At 43.1% G+C, this 20,967-nt stretch overlaps 1 protein-coding gene across 1 annotated transcript; it reads right to left on the bottom strand.

Moving 5' to 3' along the window:
• Window positions 1-131: 131 nt before the first annotated feature.
• On the bottom strand, window positions 132-20,933 carry LOC118393892 (conserved oligomeric Golgi complex subunit 4-like). The gene is made up of 19 exons (XM_035787063.2): window positions 20,736-20,933; window positions 20,214-20,296; window positions 19,881-19,995; window positions 6,714-6,888; window positions 5,773-5,966; window positions 5,580-5,685; window positions 5,312-5,469; window positions 5,162-5,220; window positions 4,911-5,044; window positions 4,702-4,820; window positions 4,333-4,499; window positions 4,031-4,196; window positions 3,738-3,800; window positions 3,505-3,618; window positions 3,155-3,247; window positions 2,997-3,080; window positions 2,787-2,888; window positions 2,296-2,424; window positions 132-682 (listed from the first exon to the last, which is right to left on the bottom strand). Exons 1-19 carry the CDS (start codon window positions 20,868-20,870, stop codon window positions 548-550), a joined length of 2,331 nt encoding a protein of 776 aa, XP_035642956.1. The 5' UTR covers window positions 20,871-20,933; the 3' UTR covers window positions 132-547.
• Between the last annotated feature and the right edge of the window lie 34 nt (window positions 20,934-20,967).

Here is a 20,967-nt window from a genome sequence, read left to right as displayed (position 1 = left end):
GTGTCAGAAAACATAGGCACACCACTATCCACCAGAGAGTATAGCTCTCGTCTGTCCCTGCGTGCCCAGTTTCAATATGATGGATTCCGTTAAAGGGCTTTCAATATAAATTAATGACAAAAAAAGACATCTTCGAGAGAACACTTTAATATTTTACATTTAATATGTTACATAATATTCATTAATCCAAGCCAAAAGGCTCAAATCCATAATCCCACTGTTCCACAATCCCATAGTTCCATTACTGCTGTTACTCCTGGCTCTGATTGGCTGTATGAGGTAGAAGTAGCATTAACTACAGATCTAGGATCAGATCACCCTACCTCAAACCTAACTGTAACCATTTGGGGGTAAAACAAATATCTATCACTGTATTTGTAGTTAGCAACCTCTTCCTCCGCCTCCTATGAGGCCAGCAGAGGTTAGGAGCAGCAGGGACTTCCTCTCAGGGGATCCACCTGCACACTCCTCTTTTTCCTCAAAGACCAATCAGCATGAGTCTAGTCCCATGTAACATGTGCACCAGCACATTCTCTGGGTAGCAGGGTTAGAGGCGGAGCCTCTTGATGTCCTCACTGCGGAAATCGATGCGGAGTGCCAGAACCTGCCGGACCTCCGCTGGAGTGAGACGCCAAGTTAGAGGACCAGAGTTCGGGCCCCAGTAATCCAGGATCTCTGTTACCTAGAAACACAATAACACAGAGACATGAAAGTCTCACTTTGTAGAGGGTCAGTGGTAAATAGATACAGTGCATTCGAAAAGTATTCAGACCCCTCAACCTTTTGTTACGATACAGCCTTAATCTAAAATGTATTAAATATTTTTTTTCTTCCCCCTAATCAAACTATACACAATACCCCATAATGACAAAGCAAAAACAGGTATAGATTTTTTTTCAAATGTATAAAAAATGAAAAACAGAAATATTACATTTACATAAGTATTCAGACCTACTTTTTGAAGCACCTTTGGCAGGCTTACAGCCTTGAGTCTTATTAGGTATGACGCTACAAGCTTGGCACACCTGTATTCGGGGAGTTTCTCCCATTCTTGTCTGCAGATCCTCTCAAGCTCTATCAGGTTGGATGGGGAGCGTCGCTGCACTGCAATTTTCAAGTCTCTCCAGAGATGTTCGATTGAGTTTAAGTCCGGACTCTGGCTGGGCCACTCAGGGACATCCTGAGAGCTCTGGAGCAGGTTTTTAATCAAGGATCTCTCTGTACTTTGCTTTGTTCATCTTTCCCTCTATCCTGACTAGTTTCCCAGTCCCTGCCGCTGAAAAACATTCCCACAGCATGATGCTGCCACCACCATGCTTCACCGTAGGGATGGTGCAAGGTTTCCTCCAGACATGACACTTGGCATTCAAGCCAAAGATTTCAATCTTGGTTTCATCAGACCAGAGAATCTTGTTTCTCATGGTCTGAGAGTCCTTTAGGTGCCCTTTGGCAAACTCCAAGCGGGCTGTCACATGTCTTTTACTGAGGAATGGCTTCCGTCTCGCCACTCTACCATAAAGTCCTGATTGGTGAAGTCCTGCAGAGATGGTTTTCCTTCTGGAAGGTTCTCCCATCTCCACAGAGGAACTCTGGAGCTCTGTCAGATTGACCATCGGGTTCTTGGTCACCTCCATGACCAAGGCCCTTATCCACCGATTGCACAGTTCGGCCGGAAGGCCAGCTCTAAGAAGAGACTTGGTGGTTCCAAACTTCTTCCAATTAAGAATGATGGAGGCCACTGTATTTTTGGGGACCTTCAATGCTGCAGAAGGGGGTACCCTTCCCCAGATCTGTCCCTCGACACAATCATGTCTCGGAGCTCTACGGACAATTCCTTCAACCTCATGGCTTGGTTTTTGCTCTGACATGCACTGTCAACTGTGGGACCTTATATAGACAGGTGTGTGCCTTTCCAAATCATGTCCAATCAATTGAATTTACCACAGGTGGACTCCAATCAAGTTGTAGAAACATCAAGGATGATCAATGGAAACAGGATGCACCTGAGCTCAATTTCAAGTCTCATAGCAAAGGGTCTGAAAATAAGCTGTTTTCTATTCTTAATAAATTTGCAAACATTTCTAAAAAAAAAACAGTTTTCGCTTCGTCATTATGGGGTATCGTGTGTAGATTAATAAGAAAAATTATTTAATCAATTTTAGAATAAGGCTATAATGTAACAAAATGTGTAAAAAGTAAAGGGATTTGAATACTTTCCGAATGCACTGTATGTGACCCCATCTATGTGATTGTCTGTGGGTTGAGAAACGTGTGTGTGTGTATACTGCAGATTACCCGCTCCAGGTTGAGGATGGTGGCCATCTGAGTGAGCCGAGCAAACTTGTCCCTAATAGTCCAGGTGGTGACAGTAGTGAGGTAGGCCACCAGAGAACGCAGCTCCTTATCAAACTGAAGCCCTCCCAGCTAAGGGACAGGTGCAATAAAGGGTTAAAACCAAGAGCATGAAACAGAAAAAAGGTATCCAGACCAGCAATTAAATATTTAAACAAAGACCACATCAAAAAGGATCAAAGGATCAAACAGAGAACATCCCAGAAAAAGAAAGAGGGGATACGTGGCCTGCAATAAAATGCTTTAGTATCCTTGCACTAAATTACAGCACACACACCGTCTAAAGAGGCAGATGCCAAGGGGAAAGAAGCTTAATCTACCATCCTTCTGGAATCATAAATAAAACATTAAAAGAAGGCCTCTTATCATTACGTCACAGACAGTGCATGCGGTAGGTGTGATGCCACCCTGTGGCCAGGCATGGGATATCTCACCCTGCTGAAGGTGCACTTCAGGACGGTCTTCTCCATCTCCATGGAGACCAAACTGGTCATGAGGCTGGTCAGTGTGTCGTAGATAACTGAAGAGAGCCCCGCCTGAGAGAACAAGAGAGAGAGAGATTATAGAAAGGGGGAGAAGAGAAAGAGTTTGTAAAATAATAATATGGGAGATGTATTCCTGAGGCTAAGCAAAAGTATGGTTACCTTGAACTCTGCCATGAGCTGCTCGAGGTTGACGATGAGCTGCTGGACCCAGGGGTCATTGGCCTCGTACTCATTAAACTCCTCCTGCACAAAAAAAACATTACAGTCACACACTGGGGGGAAAGGGTGTGGCCCAGTGTGTATGTGTGTGTTCGTACCTCCTCTATGCTGTGTGAGATGGACAGGAAGCTGCTGATCCACGGTTTGACCTGAGGCTTGATGGCTGTGGTGTTCAGCTCCGTCAGGCCCTCCTAAGGGTCACAACTGAGTTAGTTCTACTCCATACAGATTAGACACACTGGTGACGTTATGTAGTTGTATATTGTCTGTGCATGTAAATTGGTACACAATTCAGTTTATCACTGTGACTTACAAATAAATGTTGCTGCTAGTACTACTACTGTTACTAGTATTTCTTGCACAATGAAGTCAAAGACCCCCTTAACACAACTGCACAGAGACAGATCATGTGTCACTCTGATCTGAGTACATTTCTGCGTCCTCCAACCTGCAAGAGATCCTTGAACTTGCTGGACGTGTTGACGAGGTCTGACAGACAGCTGTCAATCTTAGCTTGCTCTCCTGATCCCGCCCCCTGAGTGAACAACTTGGAGCAATCACTCTGAGAAAGAGAGAGAGGGGAAAACGTCATTATCTGTGGTATACTACACATAGTGTGTCTTATTGAAATGTTACTTTTTAGAAGACGAAAGAGATGATATAAACAGTAAGCTAACTCACCTCCAGGTTCCTCTTCAGAGTGGTGATGTTCTCACTACACACCTCCACGTTATTCAGAGTCACCTGGGATAGAAAGAAAGACGGGTGTGAGTGAATGTATGTGTCTATTGTCTGTTCCGTGTTAATCATCAAGAATGCTGCCTTAGTGTGCTCTCTTTGACCAGTTGTTTTTTAGACTGTGTGTTTCTTACCAGGAACGATGCCTTGGCATTTTCCGTGCATTCAATGTTCAGTTTGGAGGTAAGTGTTTGTGTGTGTCGGTCAGTGTTTGTGTGTGTACACAAGTCCCTCACCAGGAAGGCAGCCTTGGCGACCTCTGCGCTGTCAATGCCCAGGTTGTTGAACTTGCCCTGCTGCAGGCTGCTCTGCATCAGACTCACTGCACTGCTCACCCCACGCTGGATGTCCTGCAGCGTGGTCGCAGGGAAGCCCTGCCTCAGCTTATTATACAACACCTCCCTGAGAGAGACAGAGAGAAGGTGGGAGAGAAGCATGGGTTGGTGGAAGACCGAGAGAAAAAGGAGGGTGTGAGCTGGAATGAGATTCAAATGAGTGTTCAAATTATTGATTGAGTGTGTGTCTAACTGCTGTCTACCTGAAGTCAGACTCTAGCACTGAGGTTGAGTGGTTGATCATGGCACACAGACAGTCAATGCTGGAGCTGGACAGAGATCTGCTGATGCACTTCTTCACAATGTAGAAACAGTCATCCACCATGCTGGATGTCAGCTGACCCTTCTCATATGTATCCATAGCTACAGCCTTAGAAGAGAGGGGCAAAGGGAATTAATATAATCATTATTACTATTATGTGGTTACATATGTATACTGTGTATCAAGGGTATTCAAATCTGGGTTTGAGGATGACGACAGCATTGCTGGTTTTCATTATTTTCCTTCTAATGAGGGGCTGATTCAGGGATAAAATGAAACCCCTGCTATATAGTTAGAAGTGGTGGCTAACCTTGCTGACGGTCTCCCTCATGTAGTACTCCTCCATTGGAATGTAGTAGCCAATCAGCTCCTGCATGAGCTGGCCCAGCATGCAGTGTTTCAGCAGTTTCTCCACATTATGCTTGTGCTCTGTAGCAAGAAACAAAGACAACCAAACTTACTAACACAGTCAACAACGTGTGTACAGGGTTTTATAAGTGTGTGTGTTGGGTGTCTTACCTTGGACGATGCCAGGTGTTGCCGTAGCATCCCCAACCTCGAAGTCAGCCATCATGCGACGGCGCAGGAATCTTAAGTAAAGCTCCGACCTGGCATTCATCAGAGTGACTTCCAGTAATACAGGATCTAGCTCCCTACACACAGGTGAAACGCATCATAAATATGCATAGTACACATGCATTGCCCTCCACACCAAAAGATGACATTGAGTAATGCTGTTGAAATAAAGTAGGCTGAACTGTCACACTGACCTGGGTTCAATCCTCTCAGTGGGCACACTCTTCATCATGCTGCTCTGGACGATCTGAAACTGCAAGCAGAGACATTCAATTTAATAACACTTTCTTAGCATAGTCTGTAATTTAAAGATCTAATGAATTGAATGCAATCGACACACAGACCTTGTTGTGGTAGTCTCTCTGTTGGATGAACTTGTCAACTACTTTCTGGGCCTGTCGGTCACACTCCTGCTGCAGGTGAGTGATGAGAGTATACAGGTAGCCTGGACCGTAGTACGTCTCTACGATGGGCTGGTGGGTCTCCACAACACGAGCTATGCCTGAAACACACACTAAATATTTTCCACCAATTCTATTTTCATATACATACACACAAACCAACACGTTTACAGACATGTCTAAAAAGACATCATTATGGTCAGTCCCTCACCCTCCAGCAGCAGAGTCAGGGTGTCAGCAAAGACCAGGGCAGCTCTCTTCTCTCCCAGCTCTCCTCCCACAGCCAAGAGCAGGTTCTCATCTGCTTTAGAGGCCAGCTGAGAGAGAAAAAGACAACCGTGAAGAAACAAATGCACAAGCATTAACGCTTACACACACACTATTGCATGGACAACCCCACTCACTTGGCTGCAGAGGTACTGGCCAAAGCGAGCCAGGCCTTGATCGTGGAGGCCAAGCAGAGGGAAGATTTTAAAGAATCTTTCCACCTGCGCCAGATCACCCCTGGTAACAGCCTCATCCAGTCTGTCTGCAACCAGGACTTTCAATCGCTGCTCTGCCTCTTGAAGCATGGCCAGGCTAGCGTCCACAGCACTGCCTGAGCAGAAAATAGTATCAAAGACCGCACAGAACACGTTAGAAGGGACTGTGACAGAAACTGAAAGCAATGCAGATCTTACTTTCTGCACATTACCTGATGTGCTTCCCTGATTTCCTGAACTTTCCAATGCATTTCAGTAACTTTGATCCAAATTCAAAAATGTTTTACACCTTTCCCATATTAAAGTCATTTGACATATTTTCTTATTACCCTTATGAACATAGAAACTTGGATCTGTGCTAGAATGGTTAAAAAGGTCATCAAATAAATAATCCCACATCAGTGCATCCCTACAAAATATTAACGTCTAAAACCAGTTAGAAAGTATGTATAAATGATCATGGACTTTCCTATTTTTAAATAACTAATAATCATTTATTTTGACAAAACAAAAATCGATCCCCAAAAAAACTGCGGCCCTCGGTTGAATTTAGAAATCCCAATGCGGCCCTCGATACAAAATGATGTGCCCTCGATACAAAATGATGTGTGATGTGAGTAGGGTTGCAAAATTATAGGAACTTTCAATAAACTTCCTGGATTTTCAGAAATCCTGTTTGGAGGATTCCGGATTTTCAGCTCATTCCAACCAGGTTTCCTGGAAAACTATGGAAATTATTAAAAGTTCCCGGAATTTTACAACCCTAGTTGTGAGTTGTGGTGGAGCATAGGCCCCTATAGGCCCCTATGCTCCACCACAACTAGGGTTGTAAAATTCCGGGAACTTTTAATAATTTCCCTTACTCTCTTCTCCTTGGCGACTTAGCTCAATGACTGATTGGTCGAGAGAAAGGTAGCGGTGGATGTGGGCAGCAGCCTGTTCATAGTCCTCGTTGTGTAGCGCCGTCTGAACGCCGTCTGTACAGAACTTCAGGTCCAGGATGTCATCAGCCCGCTGGATAACCTTATAAAGACGGGTCTGTGAACACACATACAAACAGCGCGTCATTACAGATAATTCAATCTTTTCTTCAGAAACGTGCTATATTTGAGGCCCGGCGTATCCTACAGATAGACAGTATTCCTTTTTATTCTCATGTTCATCAAACATACTCCCGGATTGATTACTTCTTTTTGGACAAAATAACTTCTGCCTAGTCTTCGGCGGTGTACTTACGAGAGTATTGTTATTTCTGACCTTTCACCATTAGTGCTTGAACTAGAGTTTCCCCAGCGACCTATGTATTATCAATGGCGTCTTAACCCCATTTTACACACACACTATTGTGTGTAAAAAGGAAGAAATTAAACTTGTGTCATCCCAATTGGGAGCATAAACACTTGCCAAAACAAGAGGGGTAGGCAGGGTAGCCTAGTGGTTAGAGCGTTGGACTAGTAACCGAAAGGTTGCAAGTTCGAATCCCCGAGCTGACAAGTTACAAATCTGTCGTTACAAACCCACTGTTCCTAGGCCGTCATTGAAAATAAGAATTTTTTCTTAACTGACTTGCCTAGTAAAATAAAGGTAAAATAAAAAATACATCACTCATTGGAGCTGATCGGAACATCATTTTATATCCTAATCCCTCTCTTAACTATGTCTACACACATACAGTAAGTGTGATTAGCTTGGTTTCGATGCGAATGTTGAAAAATCTGCATTAAGAAGATATATGCATTTTCACACCAGTGGGAAACTGACTTATTGCGGATAAAAATCTGTGCGTGATGATGTAGTGCACACAAAATGTAAATTATTTGCTTAAGTTGTCATGTACTGAATAAAAAAAAAAAGTGAAAGTTCAATGTGTTTCCACCATTGTTTTGTCATAAAAACTGTTAAATAGCAAATGTGCCTCTGCTCTGGTCTTGGCACGTGCGCTCTAGCCAACAGTTTGCAGATACATCTAGGCTAGTCTACATGAGATTATTTTGGATAGAGCTTGAATATTTGTATGTGTCAAATAGCAGTTAAGCATCGATCATCATGTGACCAGAATAAGAACCTCAATATTTATTGGAAAGGAGTATCAAGCTCATCTCCATGCACTTTCATCACCCTGTGAAATTCATCATAACTTATTTCCACACACCATACCATTGCATGACTCCAAGTTTACCGCGTTATGATGGTCACCACTACCAACAAACACCCCATAATATCTGGCCTTCTGCCCTCCCTAAATCGTGGCATTGAACGGTTCAGCAGACTTTTAGCCCTCAATAACTGGCTACGAGACTAATGCAGCTCTGTGGATGTAACATTTATTGACAATATTTATACCTTCTGGAAACTCTTTTTATAAGGAGGATGGCTCCCAGGCAAATAGTTTGGGTTCCTGGATCCTTTCACAGCATTACAATGACCCAAAGCATTACAAAGATAATGATTTATCAATGAACCAAAGCTCAGCTCAGTTAATCCCTACCATTGTGTCAATGGGTTGTCAAAATTCTTTAGCAAATTAACATTATCCCAGGGATGTTGGAAGACAATGTAGGTAACTGAATTTATTTCCCTCTTACTGCTTCTGCTGATCCCAAAACTATAGTATGCAGTAATCATGTGCCTATGAACCAGATTTCTACTGTTACCTACTGAGCTGGTGTGCCCTAGTAGGAAATCCACTGTGTGCAGCTCACCCTGCACTAACATAAATAACATGAGCATGTATACTTCTGCTAAGCTCACCAGTAAAGCAATGAAAACAATCAACCATCCCAGAAAAGTGCTAAAAATGTTAACGTTAACATATGTAGCTTAAGAAACAAGGTTAATGAAATTGTCAGGGGTTCACCTTAGGGTCATGATAGGGGCTGTATCAAATGTTTGATGTATTATAATAATTTATTATGCTTATGTTGTATTAATATTTATGGGGTCCTAGACTACAGATGAACTAATATATATATTATATATATATATATATATATATAAGGTTTAATATTGTTCCAGCCTTTTCTAAATCTCTGCCTCTTCTAAAGAAACTGTCTGCGAAATGTGTGACAGACAGAACTCTGCAGGGGAGTGTAAGAGATAAGAGACTAGTCAGACATTCCAATATAAATCAACTTGGGGAGTGGACATTTACTGCTATTTTAGATAACACTAAAACTCTTGTTTACTTAGCTGTGTAGGCATGGTTTTGGTCTCATGAGTAGACGTAATGACGTAGGCAGTGACATCATTAAGATATATGACTGTAGGAATAATAAAACAACTCGGACCCTTTTCTATTTTGCAGAACTTACTCGGAAACATACGTGCATACGTGAAATGAATGATTGCTGATTTTTATTTGATTTGTTAGAAGTAATTCAGCGACAATTACCCATTACTAGTTATTTTATTTTGGATAGGTGGCTTGACGAGGCTGAGGTTACCCTCACAAGAGTAACTGTTCAGCTTGCCTGATAGAAAGCTCATCAAATTCAGATTTGAGTAGTTGGCGCTCTTTATGCAGATCAGAGGAAGGATCCGTAGCATACTTCTCATCCAATGTGGCTATGGATTCGCTCAGGTCCCGAAGTCGCTGAGAGCGAACTCTGTTTTGGTTGGCTGTATATGAAATAATTTGGCCACGTAGGTATGCTTTGAGAGACTCCCATATGGTAGATCAGGACATACCTGGTGTTGAGTTCATTTCTAGGAATAAGGTGATTTTAGAAGAAATGAAATTGACAAACTCCTTATCTGAGAGTAAAATGGGGTTAAGACGCCATTGATAATACATAGGTCGCTGGGGAAACTCTAGTTCAAGCACTAATGGTGAATGGTCAGAAATAACAATACTCTCGTAAGTACACCGCCGAAGACTAGGCAGAAGTTATTTTGTCCAAAAAGAAGTAATCAATCCGGGAGTATGTTTGATGAACATGAGAATAAAAAGGAATACTGTCTATCTGTAGGATACGCCGGGCCTCAAATATAGCACATTTCTGAAGAAAAGATTGAATAAGTAGATGGGCCTGTAGTTCTTCGTGAGGACTTGTCAAGAACTGGGGACATTTTACAGTTGAAATCCCCCCCTAAAATCAACAAATGAGAATCTAAATTGGGTATAGCAGATAAAAACGAAGAAATTAAACTTGTGTCATCCCAATTGGGAGCATAAACACTAGCCAAAACAAGAGGGGTAGGAAACAGTTTACCGGTTACTATGACATATCGTCCCTTAGGATCAGCAATAACCTCAGAAGCAACAAAGGGAGTAGATTTATCAACCAAAATGACTGCACCTCTTGATTTACTATGAAAGTTAGAGTGGAACACTTGCCCAACCCAGTCCCTACGCATCCTTAAATGCTCACCAGTCCTCAAGTGAGTCTCTTGTAGAAATGCAACATTTGCATTCAAACCCTTTACGTGTGTCAACACCCTCTTACGCTTCACAGGGTTGTTAACCCCTTTGATGTTCCACGAAATGTACTTGATCGCATTATTTCAGTCCCCCTGGGCATTCCCGTTATATAATCCTGTCATTAGAGCATAGAGTGGCAAAGCAATGAGCGCCCAAAAAAAACTGAATAACTTGGCTCAGAGTAATAATGTACGGTGCAAGATGTTTGGAAAAAGTACAGAACAAAAAACTAAAGACAGAATGACAACATTAGAACTGAACAATTCAACCTTCCTCCCCCCACCCCTCATCCCAGACAGTACCTCCCCGAACGAGGCACAAGCTTAAATAGAACATGTTCTCTTCGCACAGTATGTCTGTGAGAGTGCGGTCTTAAACCTAAACCCACAGTCCCGCTCTTTAAAGTCGCGTTTTGTTAGTGGATCAAGCAGCAAAAAGAGAAAAAAAATAAAAATAAAAGTGAATCCCTTGTGCAAACGAAATTACAAAAGCACCACTTGTAGATGTATATAATTATATTTGCAGTCTTATAACAGGCATTGAGAGAGAAAATAAATAATAATGTATAAAGACTCTCAGCCAAAAACCTAATTTGAAAAAACTACATGTGCGTTGAACGTTTGCTGGGCATAAATGACGCTCAAGTGAAGTCCCCCAAAAACGTGTAGCCTTGGGAAACATTTACTTTGTCAATGCAAACAGATGCAGTAAAGAAATAACCAAAAATATTTTGAGTCACTGAGACACTATGTAAACAAACTGAAAAGGTGAACGAAGACAGCCTAGAAACACAGGAGTTAAGTAAAACCTTAATACAATGAAATTAAAATGACTGAATGCTTGTAAGGCACGCACACTAGATGCTCAAAACATTAGATCACATCAAATAAGCCTGAATGGGCTCGCCAACTCCTCAACTATACAAGACTAGCATGTTATAACTAAACATAATTGTACCACAGGTGGGCTACTTACTATCCACAGTTCACAAGCAACAGTTGCTGAACTATGAGCAAGTTCAAGACTTCTTGATGTGATGTTGAATGTGAGCCATAGCCTCATCCGGAGACTCAAATGTGTAGTCTTTAGCATCGCAGTCCATACTTCACACCTGGATGGTCCCATAGTAGTTGTTTGGCCTGTCCGAAAGCTGCGTGCTGCCTGGAAACAGTGGGGGAGTAGTCCTGGTAGATGGAGAAGCTCTGTCCTTGACAGCTCAGAGTGGTATTGCGGGCTCGTCAGAGAATCTCCATCTTCTCATGGAAAAAGTGCACTCGAAGAATTATGTCACGGGGCCTCTCACCATCCTGGGGCTTTGGGCGCAGCGACCGGTGGGCACGATCAATCAGGGGCTTTTCATCTAAGGCAAGAACATCCTTCAGCAGCCCAGAAACGAAATCCGTGGTGCGAGGCATTTCCGCGGACTCTGGGACCGATACAAGTCTTGGGTTATTGCGGTGAGAGAATCCCTCTAAACTCACACAGCTCTCCTTCACCTTTTTCAAATCCGCAGGCAGGCGTTTCACGTCAGCCTCCAGGGATGTAGATAAGTTGGAGACATTGGTAGCGGAGGTCTCCAGTGATGCAAAAGTTGTAGTGTGCGAAGCTGTTGTTGTTCTGAGTGATGTGATTGCTGGCACCGTCTCGTTCCGCAGGATGGTTAGATCTGCTTCTAAAGTATCAGAAACCTCCTGTATTCGGGCCTCAATCGTAGCAACCACCTTCGTTTTCATTTCAACTATCTCAGAGCGTAGTAGTTTGATGGCCTCGAGAATGTTCATTTCAGCGCCACCAGGCCAATATCCTGAAAGGCCACTCAGCAAGGAAGAAGCCACTGCTCCAAAACCGCCATAGAAAAAGCCAGACTACGGTTTGCAACTGCACATGGGGACAAAGATCATACTTTTTAGAGTAATGTCCTCTGGTCTGATGAAACAAAAATAGAACTGTTTGGCCATAATGGCCATCGTTATGTTTGGAGGAAAAGGGGGAGGCTTACAAGCCGAAGAACACCATCCCAACAGTGAAGCACGGGGTGACAGCATCATGTTGTGGGGGTGCTTTGTTGCAGGAGGGACTGGTGTACTTCACAAAATAGATGGCATCATGAGGTAGGAAAACTATGTGGATACATCTTAAGACATCAGTCAGGAAGTTAAAGCATGGTTGTAAATGGGTCTTCCAAAGGGAAAATGATCCCAAGCATAATTCCAAAGTTGTGGCAAAATGGCTTAAGGACAACAAAGTCAAGGTATTGGAGTGGCCATCACAAAGCCCTGACCTCAATCCTATAGAACATTTGTGGGCAGAACTGAAAAAGCTTGTGCGAGCAAGGAGGCCTACAAACCTGACTCCGTTACACCAGCTCTGTCAGGAGGAATCAGCCAAAATTCACCCAACTTATTGTGGGAAGCTTGTGGAAAGCTACCAAAAACATTTGACCCAAGTTAAACAATTTAAAGGCAATGCTACCAAATACTAATTGAGTGCATGTAAACTTCTGACCCACTGGGAATGTGATGAAAGAAATAAAAGCTGAAATAATTAATTCTCTACTATTATCCTGACATTTCACATTCTTAAAATAAAGTGGTGATCCTAACTGACCTAAGACAGGGACTTTTTACTAGGATTAAATGTCATGAGTTCTTTATTCAAGTGGTAGTAGTTTATCTTTAGCTTTTGAAAATGCCCAAAGAGCATTTAACATCATACAACAGAATCTGTATGATGTAAAGATGATTCTAAATTCTGGTAAAACAAAATGCATGGTATTTTCAAATGCCAGGCATGTCACAAATCATGTCATTGCTACATTGGCTGGACATACTATAGAGCAAGTTAAAGTGTAGAACGATTTGGGTGTGTGGGTTGATGATAAGCTGAGCTTCATGTAGAGAACTTGATAAGGAAGCTCAAGCTGAAATAGGATTTTATTACCGGCATAAGGCTTGTTTCTCTTTTGAGGCCAGGAAGGAGCTGGTACGACGTACATTACTGTCAGTTTTAGATTGAGTGATGTTATATACACTGCTCAAAAAAATTAAGGGAACACTAAAATAACACATCCTAGATCTGAATGAATGAAATATTCTTAATAAATACTTTTTTCTTTACATATTTGAATGTGCTGACAACAAAATTACACAAAAATGATCAATGGAAGTCAAATTTATCAACCCATGGAGGTCTGGATTTGGAGTCACACTCAAAATTAAAGTGGAAAACCACACTACAGGCTGATCCAACTTTGATGTAATGTCCTTAAAACAAGTCCAAATGAGGCTCAGTAGTGTGTGTGGCCTCCACGTGCCTGTGTGACCTCCCTACAACGCCTGGGCATGCTCCTGATGAGGTGGCGGATGGTCTCCTGAGGGATCTCCTCCCAGACCCGGACTAAAGCATCCGCCAACTCCTGGACAGTCTGTGGTGGATGGAGCGAGACATAATGTCCCAGATGTGCTCAATTGGATTCAGGTCTGGGGAACAGGCGGGCCAGTCCATAGCATCAATGCCTGTCTCTTGCAGGAACTGCTGACACACTCCAGCCACATGAGGTCTAGCATTGTCTTGCATTAGGAGGAACCCAGGGCCAACCGCACCAGCATATGGTCTCACAAGAGGTCTGAGGATCTCATCTCAGTACCTAATGGCAGTCAGGCTACCTCTGGCGAGCACATGGAGGGCTGTGCGGCCCCCAAAAGAAATGCCACCCCACACCATGACTGACCCACCGCCAAACCGGTCATGATGGAGGATGTTGCAGGCAGCAGAACGTTCTCCACAGCGTCTCCAGACTCTGTCACGTCTGTCGCGTGCTCAGTGTGAACCTGCTTTCATCTGTGAAGAGCACAGGGCGCCAGTGGCAAATTTGCCAATCTTGGTGTTCTCTGGCAAATGCCAGACGTCCTGCACGGTGTTGGGCTGTAAGCACAACCCCCACCTGTGGACGTCGGGCCCTCATACCACCCTCATGGAGTCTGTTTCTGACCGTTTGAGCAGATACATGCACATTTGTGGTCTGCTGGAGGTCATTTTGCAGGGCTCTGGCAGTGCTCCTCCTGCTCCTCCTTGCACAAAGGCGGAGGTAGCGATCCTGGTGCTGGGTTGTTGCCCTCCTCCACGTCTCCTGATGTACTGGCCTGTCTCCTGGTAGCGCCTCCATGCTCTGCACACTACGCTGACAGACACAGCAAACCTTCTTGCCACAGCTCGCATTGATGTTCCATCCTGGATAAGCTGCACTACCTGAGCCACTTGTGTGGGTTGTAGACTCCATCTCATGCTACCCCTAGAGTGAAAGCACCGCCAGCATTCAAAGGTGACCAAAACATCAGCCAGGAAGCATAGGAACTGAGAAGTGGTCTGTGGTCACCACCTGCAGAACCACTCCTTTATTGGGGGTGTCTTACTAATTGCCTATAATTTCCACCTGTTGTCTATTCAATTTGCACAACAGCATGTGAAATTTATTGTCAATCAGTGTTGCTTTCTAAGTGGACAGTTTGATTTCACAGAAGTGTGCTTGACTTAGAGTTACATTGTGTTGTTTAAGTGTTCCCTTTATTTTTTTGAGCAGTGTATATATGCAGGCCTCAGCCACTACCCTGAGAGCATTTGATTCAGTATATCATGCAGCCCTCAGGTTCATTACAAATCAAAAACGTCTAACACATCATTGTGATCTCTACAGTGCTGTTGGCTGGTCGTCATTGACCTTGCGTAGGCTTAAACACTGGTATACACTGATTTAAGGCCATATTGGGTAAAATGCTATGTTCTTTTTTAGTCAGGTCAGTATCTCTGTTCTTTTTTCGTCAGGTCAGCATCTCTGTTCTTTTTTAGTCAGGTCAGCATCTCTGTTCTTTTTTAGTCAGGTCAGTAAATAAATATCAATTAGGGTCCCATTTTGTTTTGCTTCTAACAGTACAAAAAATTAGAACAGGTCATGGTAGAAATAGTTTTAGTTACTTAGCACCGTGGTCCTGGAATTCTCTCCTGAACATTTTAAAATGTGATGATCTAGTTTCGTTGGTGGAGTTTAAACACTTGATCGATGTATATATCATAGAAAAGTGTAATTGTTTTTAGGCCAGCTGTTTTTAGTCAAGATGTTTGTGTTTTTAATGTAATATGTAATTGTTGTACTGTATGTGTGTTTATAGTTTTGTTTAATGTTGTGTTGGTGTATGTAATTTGTTTTGTCTGAAACGTTCCACCTGCTGCTATTGGACCAGGTCTCTCTTGGAAAAGAGATATCATCTCAATGAGAAAAATCTGTATAAATAAAAAAGGTCAAATAAAATAAATAAAAACTGAGTTTAAATCTACTCGGCTAAGGTGTATGTAAACTTCCGACTTCAACTGTAGATCAAAGCACAGGGAAGAAACATGTAGGATTTACTGTAGTAGATGTGGAAGGTGATATTGAGGTTATTCGGCCCCTACCAGACCATTTATCAGCGCAACAGGCAGATTTATTAGCTCTGACCACAGCTTGTGAATTGGGGGAAGGGAAGGCCTTTACTGTCTACTCAGACTCAGCATATGCCATTGGGGTTTGTTTGTCATGGTGTGGGATTTGGAGAGCAAGAGAGTTTACTAATACCACAGGCACACCTATTAATAACAGACATTATGTTGAACAGTTGATTGAAGCTATGTGAAAACCTAACACATTGGCTATTGTTAAGGTTATTTTATTATAGGCACACACGGGTTGGTGTGAATATACTAGAATTGGTCACAGCATAGCTGATGAGGCGGCCAAATTGGCTGTTTCCCGTTGTCACACACATGTATTCTATTTTTAGTCATTTGTGTCCATCTGAAACTACGAATCTTGAGAAACAGCAGCAGGCTGATATTCTCAAATCACAAAAGTCTACATCTTTTTTTCTGTGATGCCCTGTTTACCATCAACCATGATCTTTAATATTTGCCGATTGGCTCATGGAGTGAGCCATTCGTCAAAGTGGGATATTTAGTAGGAGACGAAGATTTCGGCACAATGGTTTTGCCAAAATTTGAATCAGCACGTAAAACAGTTCATTTATCGTTGCGCGACATGTTTGTTATATAACATAGACAAGGGAACTCTACTGCAACCATGGAAGTTCCCCACTCCAAAAGGACCTTTTGTCCACCTTGCTATGGATTTCATAGACATGATCGAGCAGAAAGAAAGAGATATTGCCTGGTGATAATTGACAGGTTTACAAGGTGGGTGGAACCATCCCACCACCAACTGCGTTGCGTGAACAGTTGCAAAATTGCTAGTTAGGGAAATTATACTCAGGTTCGGAGTGCCTGAGGTTTGTTTGCAGACAATGGGACCCATCTCGTAGGAGATGTGGTTGCCCAAATGGCCAAAATGGGTGTTGACCAGAAGTGTGTCCATCCATCAACCGCAAAGTAACGGGAGTTACTGAGAGGTCTGGACCCTGAAAGGCTCCCTTGCCAAACTATGCCATTCCACAGGAATAACATGGGCAGAGGGATTACATCTTGTCCTCATGAAAATGCGCAGCAGCCTTAACAAAGGTATTGGGTGTACACCTTATGAAATGTTAACAAGACGACCAATGAACACCCCAGGACGAGACCTATGACTGACCGACAGATAGACATAACCGAGACACAGTGTAACCATCTTGAGTACATGAAGGAACTAACTTCTGTTGTAAGTTTTCTCCACTCTCACACTAGGAAAGCAGCAGAACCAATCCCAGGTGAAGACCCTGATGAGCTACCCATAAACGTTGAAGACTGGGTGAAACTCAGGGTCCACAAGCGGAAATGGAACCAACCTCGATGGATGGGTCTGTTCCAGGTAGCCATGGTAACACCAACAGCCCTGCAGGTAGAGGAGAGGTCCGACTGGCATTATATCTCCCAGAGGGGAAGCCATGGATGAGCGACTGGAGGGAGAGCAGGGCCCCGAGAACATCTGAAGGAGGAAGAAGGTCCGAGCCAAAGGACAGAAGCAGAGGGCCGAGACCAAAAGCCAGAAGAACCAACAAAGTGTTCACAGAACCTGAAGAGTCATCAGATGTCGAGGACACCATCAAACACACACACACACACACTATGGTTGTGAAACAAGAAAATCGCAACCATGGAAACACACATGCAGGGTAATTATTGCTTTCCAAATCCTACTCGTTCCCTTTGTGGACAGGGATGTGGAGAATAATAAATGGGTGGAAGCAGTGACAGACATAGGATTACAGGGGAAGGGGAACACATCTGGCACACGGGTAATGATTTTCCAGAAACCCACCTCCACAGCCTTACTGTGGGGAATCAATTGGAAAGAATGATTTTGGAGGTGGATTACTCCATTTTATGCAAAGGAACAATACTAAGGTTTGACACAAAGAAACAGCTATTATACTACTCTGATGTTGGTCACTAAGGGGAAGGAAGCAGCATGGGAAGGTGGATTATGCAATAAGACAAAAGGTAATAGTTCAGATGCAGCTAAAGAATTTAAGGAGGGTGGGCCAATTGAGACTAAATGGCCAAGGTGGAAGAAGGTTCCTAGCGTACAACCAGGTAATAATTCCCAGCTGAGTAAATGCATAGGACCTCCAAAAGTACAATGGGGAGAGTATCTGACTGGTAGTGTAAAGCCCCTAAATGATAAAGGAGATGTTGTGTTGAGAGGATTAAAACCTACAAAAACTCCCCCTGTTTGTATCTGCAACTCAGGGAATGCGGATGTAGGAAACACCACTAATTGCCTGTCTTACCCAGACCTAAAAACAGATACCAGTAGTATTGATGTACTGGATGGACAACAATTGATAACTGGGGTAAATGTGTCAAACATAGGCAAAGGCATGGAGACACCTCCGGATCATTTCTGGATCTGTGGGGGTGATGGCTACATTTTCCTCCCCAGGGGATGGAAAGGGTGTTATTTGGGGAAAACTGAACTGGCAGTAGCAACATTACTTGCTTCTGAGTTGCTGAACAGTTCTTTGCAAATTAGTTTCAGATCGAATGGCAGAGCTAAAAGAGCAGTGGCTCAAAATAATGAAGCTTATGGACATCTGCTGTCTCAGCCCTAGTAATGATGGCTGATGATTGGCTGAGAGAAATTGATAATAAAAATATTGTGGGGGGCTGTTTTGTTATACTTCAGTGCGGCTTTTGACATTATAGTCTGCTGGAAAAACATATGCGTTATGGCTTTACACCCCGCTATACTGTGGATAAGGAGTTACCGGTCTAACAGAACACAGAGGGTGATCTTTAATGGAAGCCTCTCCAACATAATCCAGGTAGAATCAGGGCAGCTGTCTAGGCCCCTTAATTTTTTCAAACTTTACTAACGACATGCCAGTGGCTTTGAGTAAAGCCAGTGTGTCTATGTATGCGGATGACTCAACACTATACACGTCAGCTACTACAGCAACTGAAATGACTGCAACACTTAAAGAGCTGCAGTTAGTTTCAGAATGGGTGGCAAAGGAATAAGTTAGTGCTAAATATTTCAAAAACTAAAAGCATTGTATTTGGGACAAATCATTCAGTAAACCTCAACTAAATCTTGTAATGAATAATGTGGAAATTGAGCAGGTTGAGGTGACTAAACTGCTTGGAGTAACCCTGGATTCTAAACTGTCATGGTCAAAACATATTTGCTACAACAGTAGCTACGATGGGGAGAAGTCTATCCATAATAAAGCTCTTTGCCTTCTTAACAGCACTATCAATAAGGCAGGTCCCACAGGACCTAGTTTGGTCACACCTGGACTACTGTTCAGTCATGTGCACAAAGAGGGACTTGCAATTGCAATTGGGTCAGAACAGGGTAGCACGGCTGGCCCTTGGATGTACACAGAGAGCTAACATTAACAATATGCATGTCAATCTCTCCTGGCTGAAAGTGGAGGAGATATTGACTTCATCACTATTTGTATTCGTGAGAGGTATTGGCATGTTGAATGCGTCTGTTTGAACTACTGGCACACAGCTCGGACACCCTTGCATACACACACAAGACATGGCACCAGAGGTCTCTTCACAGTCCCAAAGTCAAAAACAGACTATGGGAGGTGCACAGTACTACATAGAGCCATGACTACATGGAACTCTATTTCACATCAGGTAACTCATGCAAGCAGTAAAATTTGATTTAAAAAACAAATAAAAACACACCTTATGGAACAGCGGGGACTATGAATAGACAGACACATGCATACACACACATGATAACATACGCACTATACACACACATACACGTGGATTTTGTGTTGTAGATGTGGTAGTAGAGAAGTGGCCTGAGGGCACACAGGCCACAGCAGCAGCCAATGGGGATCCATAATAAATACAAATAACATTTTCAATATTTGCACATAAAGGCATTTCCCCCGCCATTTCTCACATTCTTTTTTTTATAGACACAAAAAATCCACCATGTCGAATTAACAAATTATCCATTTATATTTTTAAAAATTGTACTGAAACTTCCTGTTTCCATCACAGCTGTCGCAATGTTTTTTTATACGGTATGATTTTACTCGTATAAAAACTATGGACGGAAAAGTGCTTTCCGTTAGTGAGTCTATATGGGTGTAAATAGCATGTCTGTAGATAGTACCTTCGCCAGGTCTAGCTGGCGGACTTTGCTGCTGACATTCTCTGCCAGGCTGCAGGTGAAGGTAATCATGCCAGACAGCTGACTGGCATCTCCTCCTATCAGCTGCAGGTTGGGCCTGGGGGACAATGTGACAGGAGAATTGATATTGGATTAGACATGGTATTTATCTCAATAGTCTACTGTAGCTTTCACAACTAATCCCCTTTCCTTCATCTATAATGATCTGAAATGGTAGAAATCACAGTGGTGAATGTCTACCAGATATTGCTTTCCCCATTATTGGGATGTACTCACAGTGAAACTTCTCTCCCTCTCTAAAGTACACACACTTACCCCATCCTTTGAAGAGCGAGCATCTTGGTGTCAATGTTCCCCTGCTGCCCAACCAACTTCTCCAGCTCAGTCTCCACCTTTTTCTGTGGTAGATGAACACACAAAGACCGTCAGTCTCTCTCACCCTCCCGGCATTATAGCTTTAATGTGTCATTCATCTTCAATAGATAAAGGCTATGGATAATTAAGCAATAAGACCCGAGGAGGTGTGGTATATAACCAACATACCACGGCTAAGGGCTGTTCTTAAGAACGCAGAGTGCCCTTAGCCGTGGTATATGAACCCCGAGGTCCTTTACTGCTATTATAAACTGGTTACCAACGTAATTCGAACAGTAAACAAGCATTTTTTATCATACCCGTTGTATACGGCCAATCAGCATTCAGGGCTTGAACCACCCAGCTTATAAGGTAGATAGAGTATAATGCCAAAAGAAAAATGCTTCTGGTTTAGCTAGCTATGCTAACAGTCTATGGGTACATCTTTGCATCCCTACAGCTGCCCGCTGGAAGAATTCTCACCTCCTCGGTGCAGAGCTGCTGGTAGACCCGCTCCAGATCATCCAGCTCCGTCAGAGCTGAGATAGCCTCCATGCTCACGGCATATACACATGCAGAATCGCATTGCTTCACTGCTATGGGGCTGCTCTCTGCCATCTTTTTCTCACATAAACAGAAAACGTGTCACTTCCGCGTTCGCTCGCGCAGTAAGTGCACGGGCACATTTCCTATAGCCGTTAAGCGTCGCTATTTT

Source organism: Oncorhynchus keta, chromosome 14, assembly GCF_023373465.1.
Source record: "Oncorhynchus keta strain PuntledgeMale-10-30-2019 chromosome 14, Oket_V2, whole genome shotgun sequence".
NCBI lineage: Eukaryota > Metazoa > Chordata > Actinopteri > Salmoniformes > Salmonidae > Oncorhynchus > Oncorhynchus keta.
Note: the sequence above shows the minus strand (reverse complement) of the source record. Positions and strands in the feature narration are given on the sequence as shown.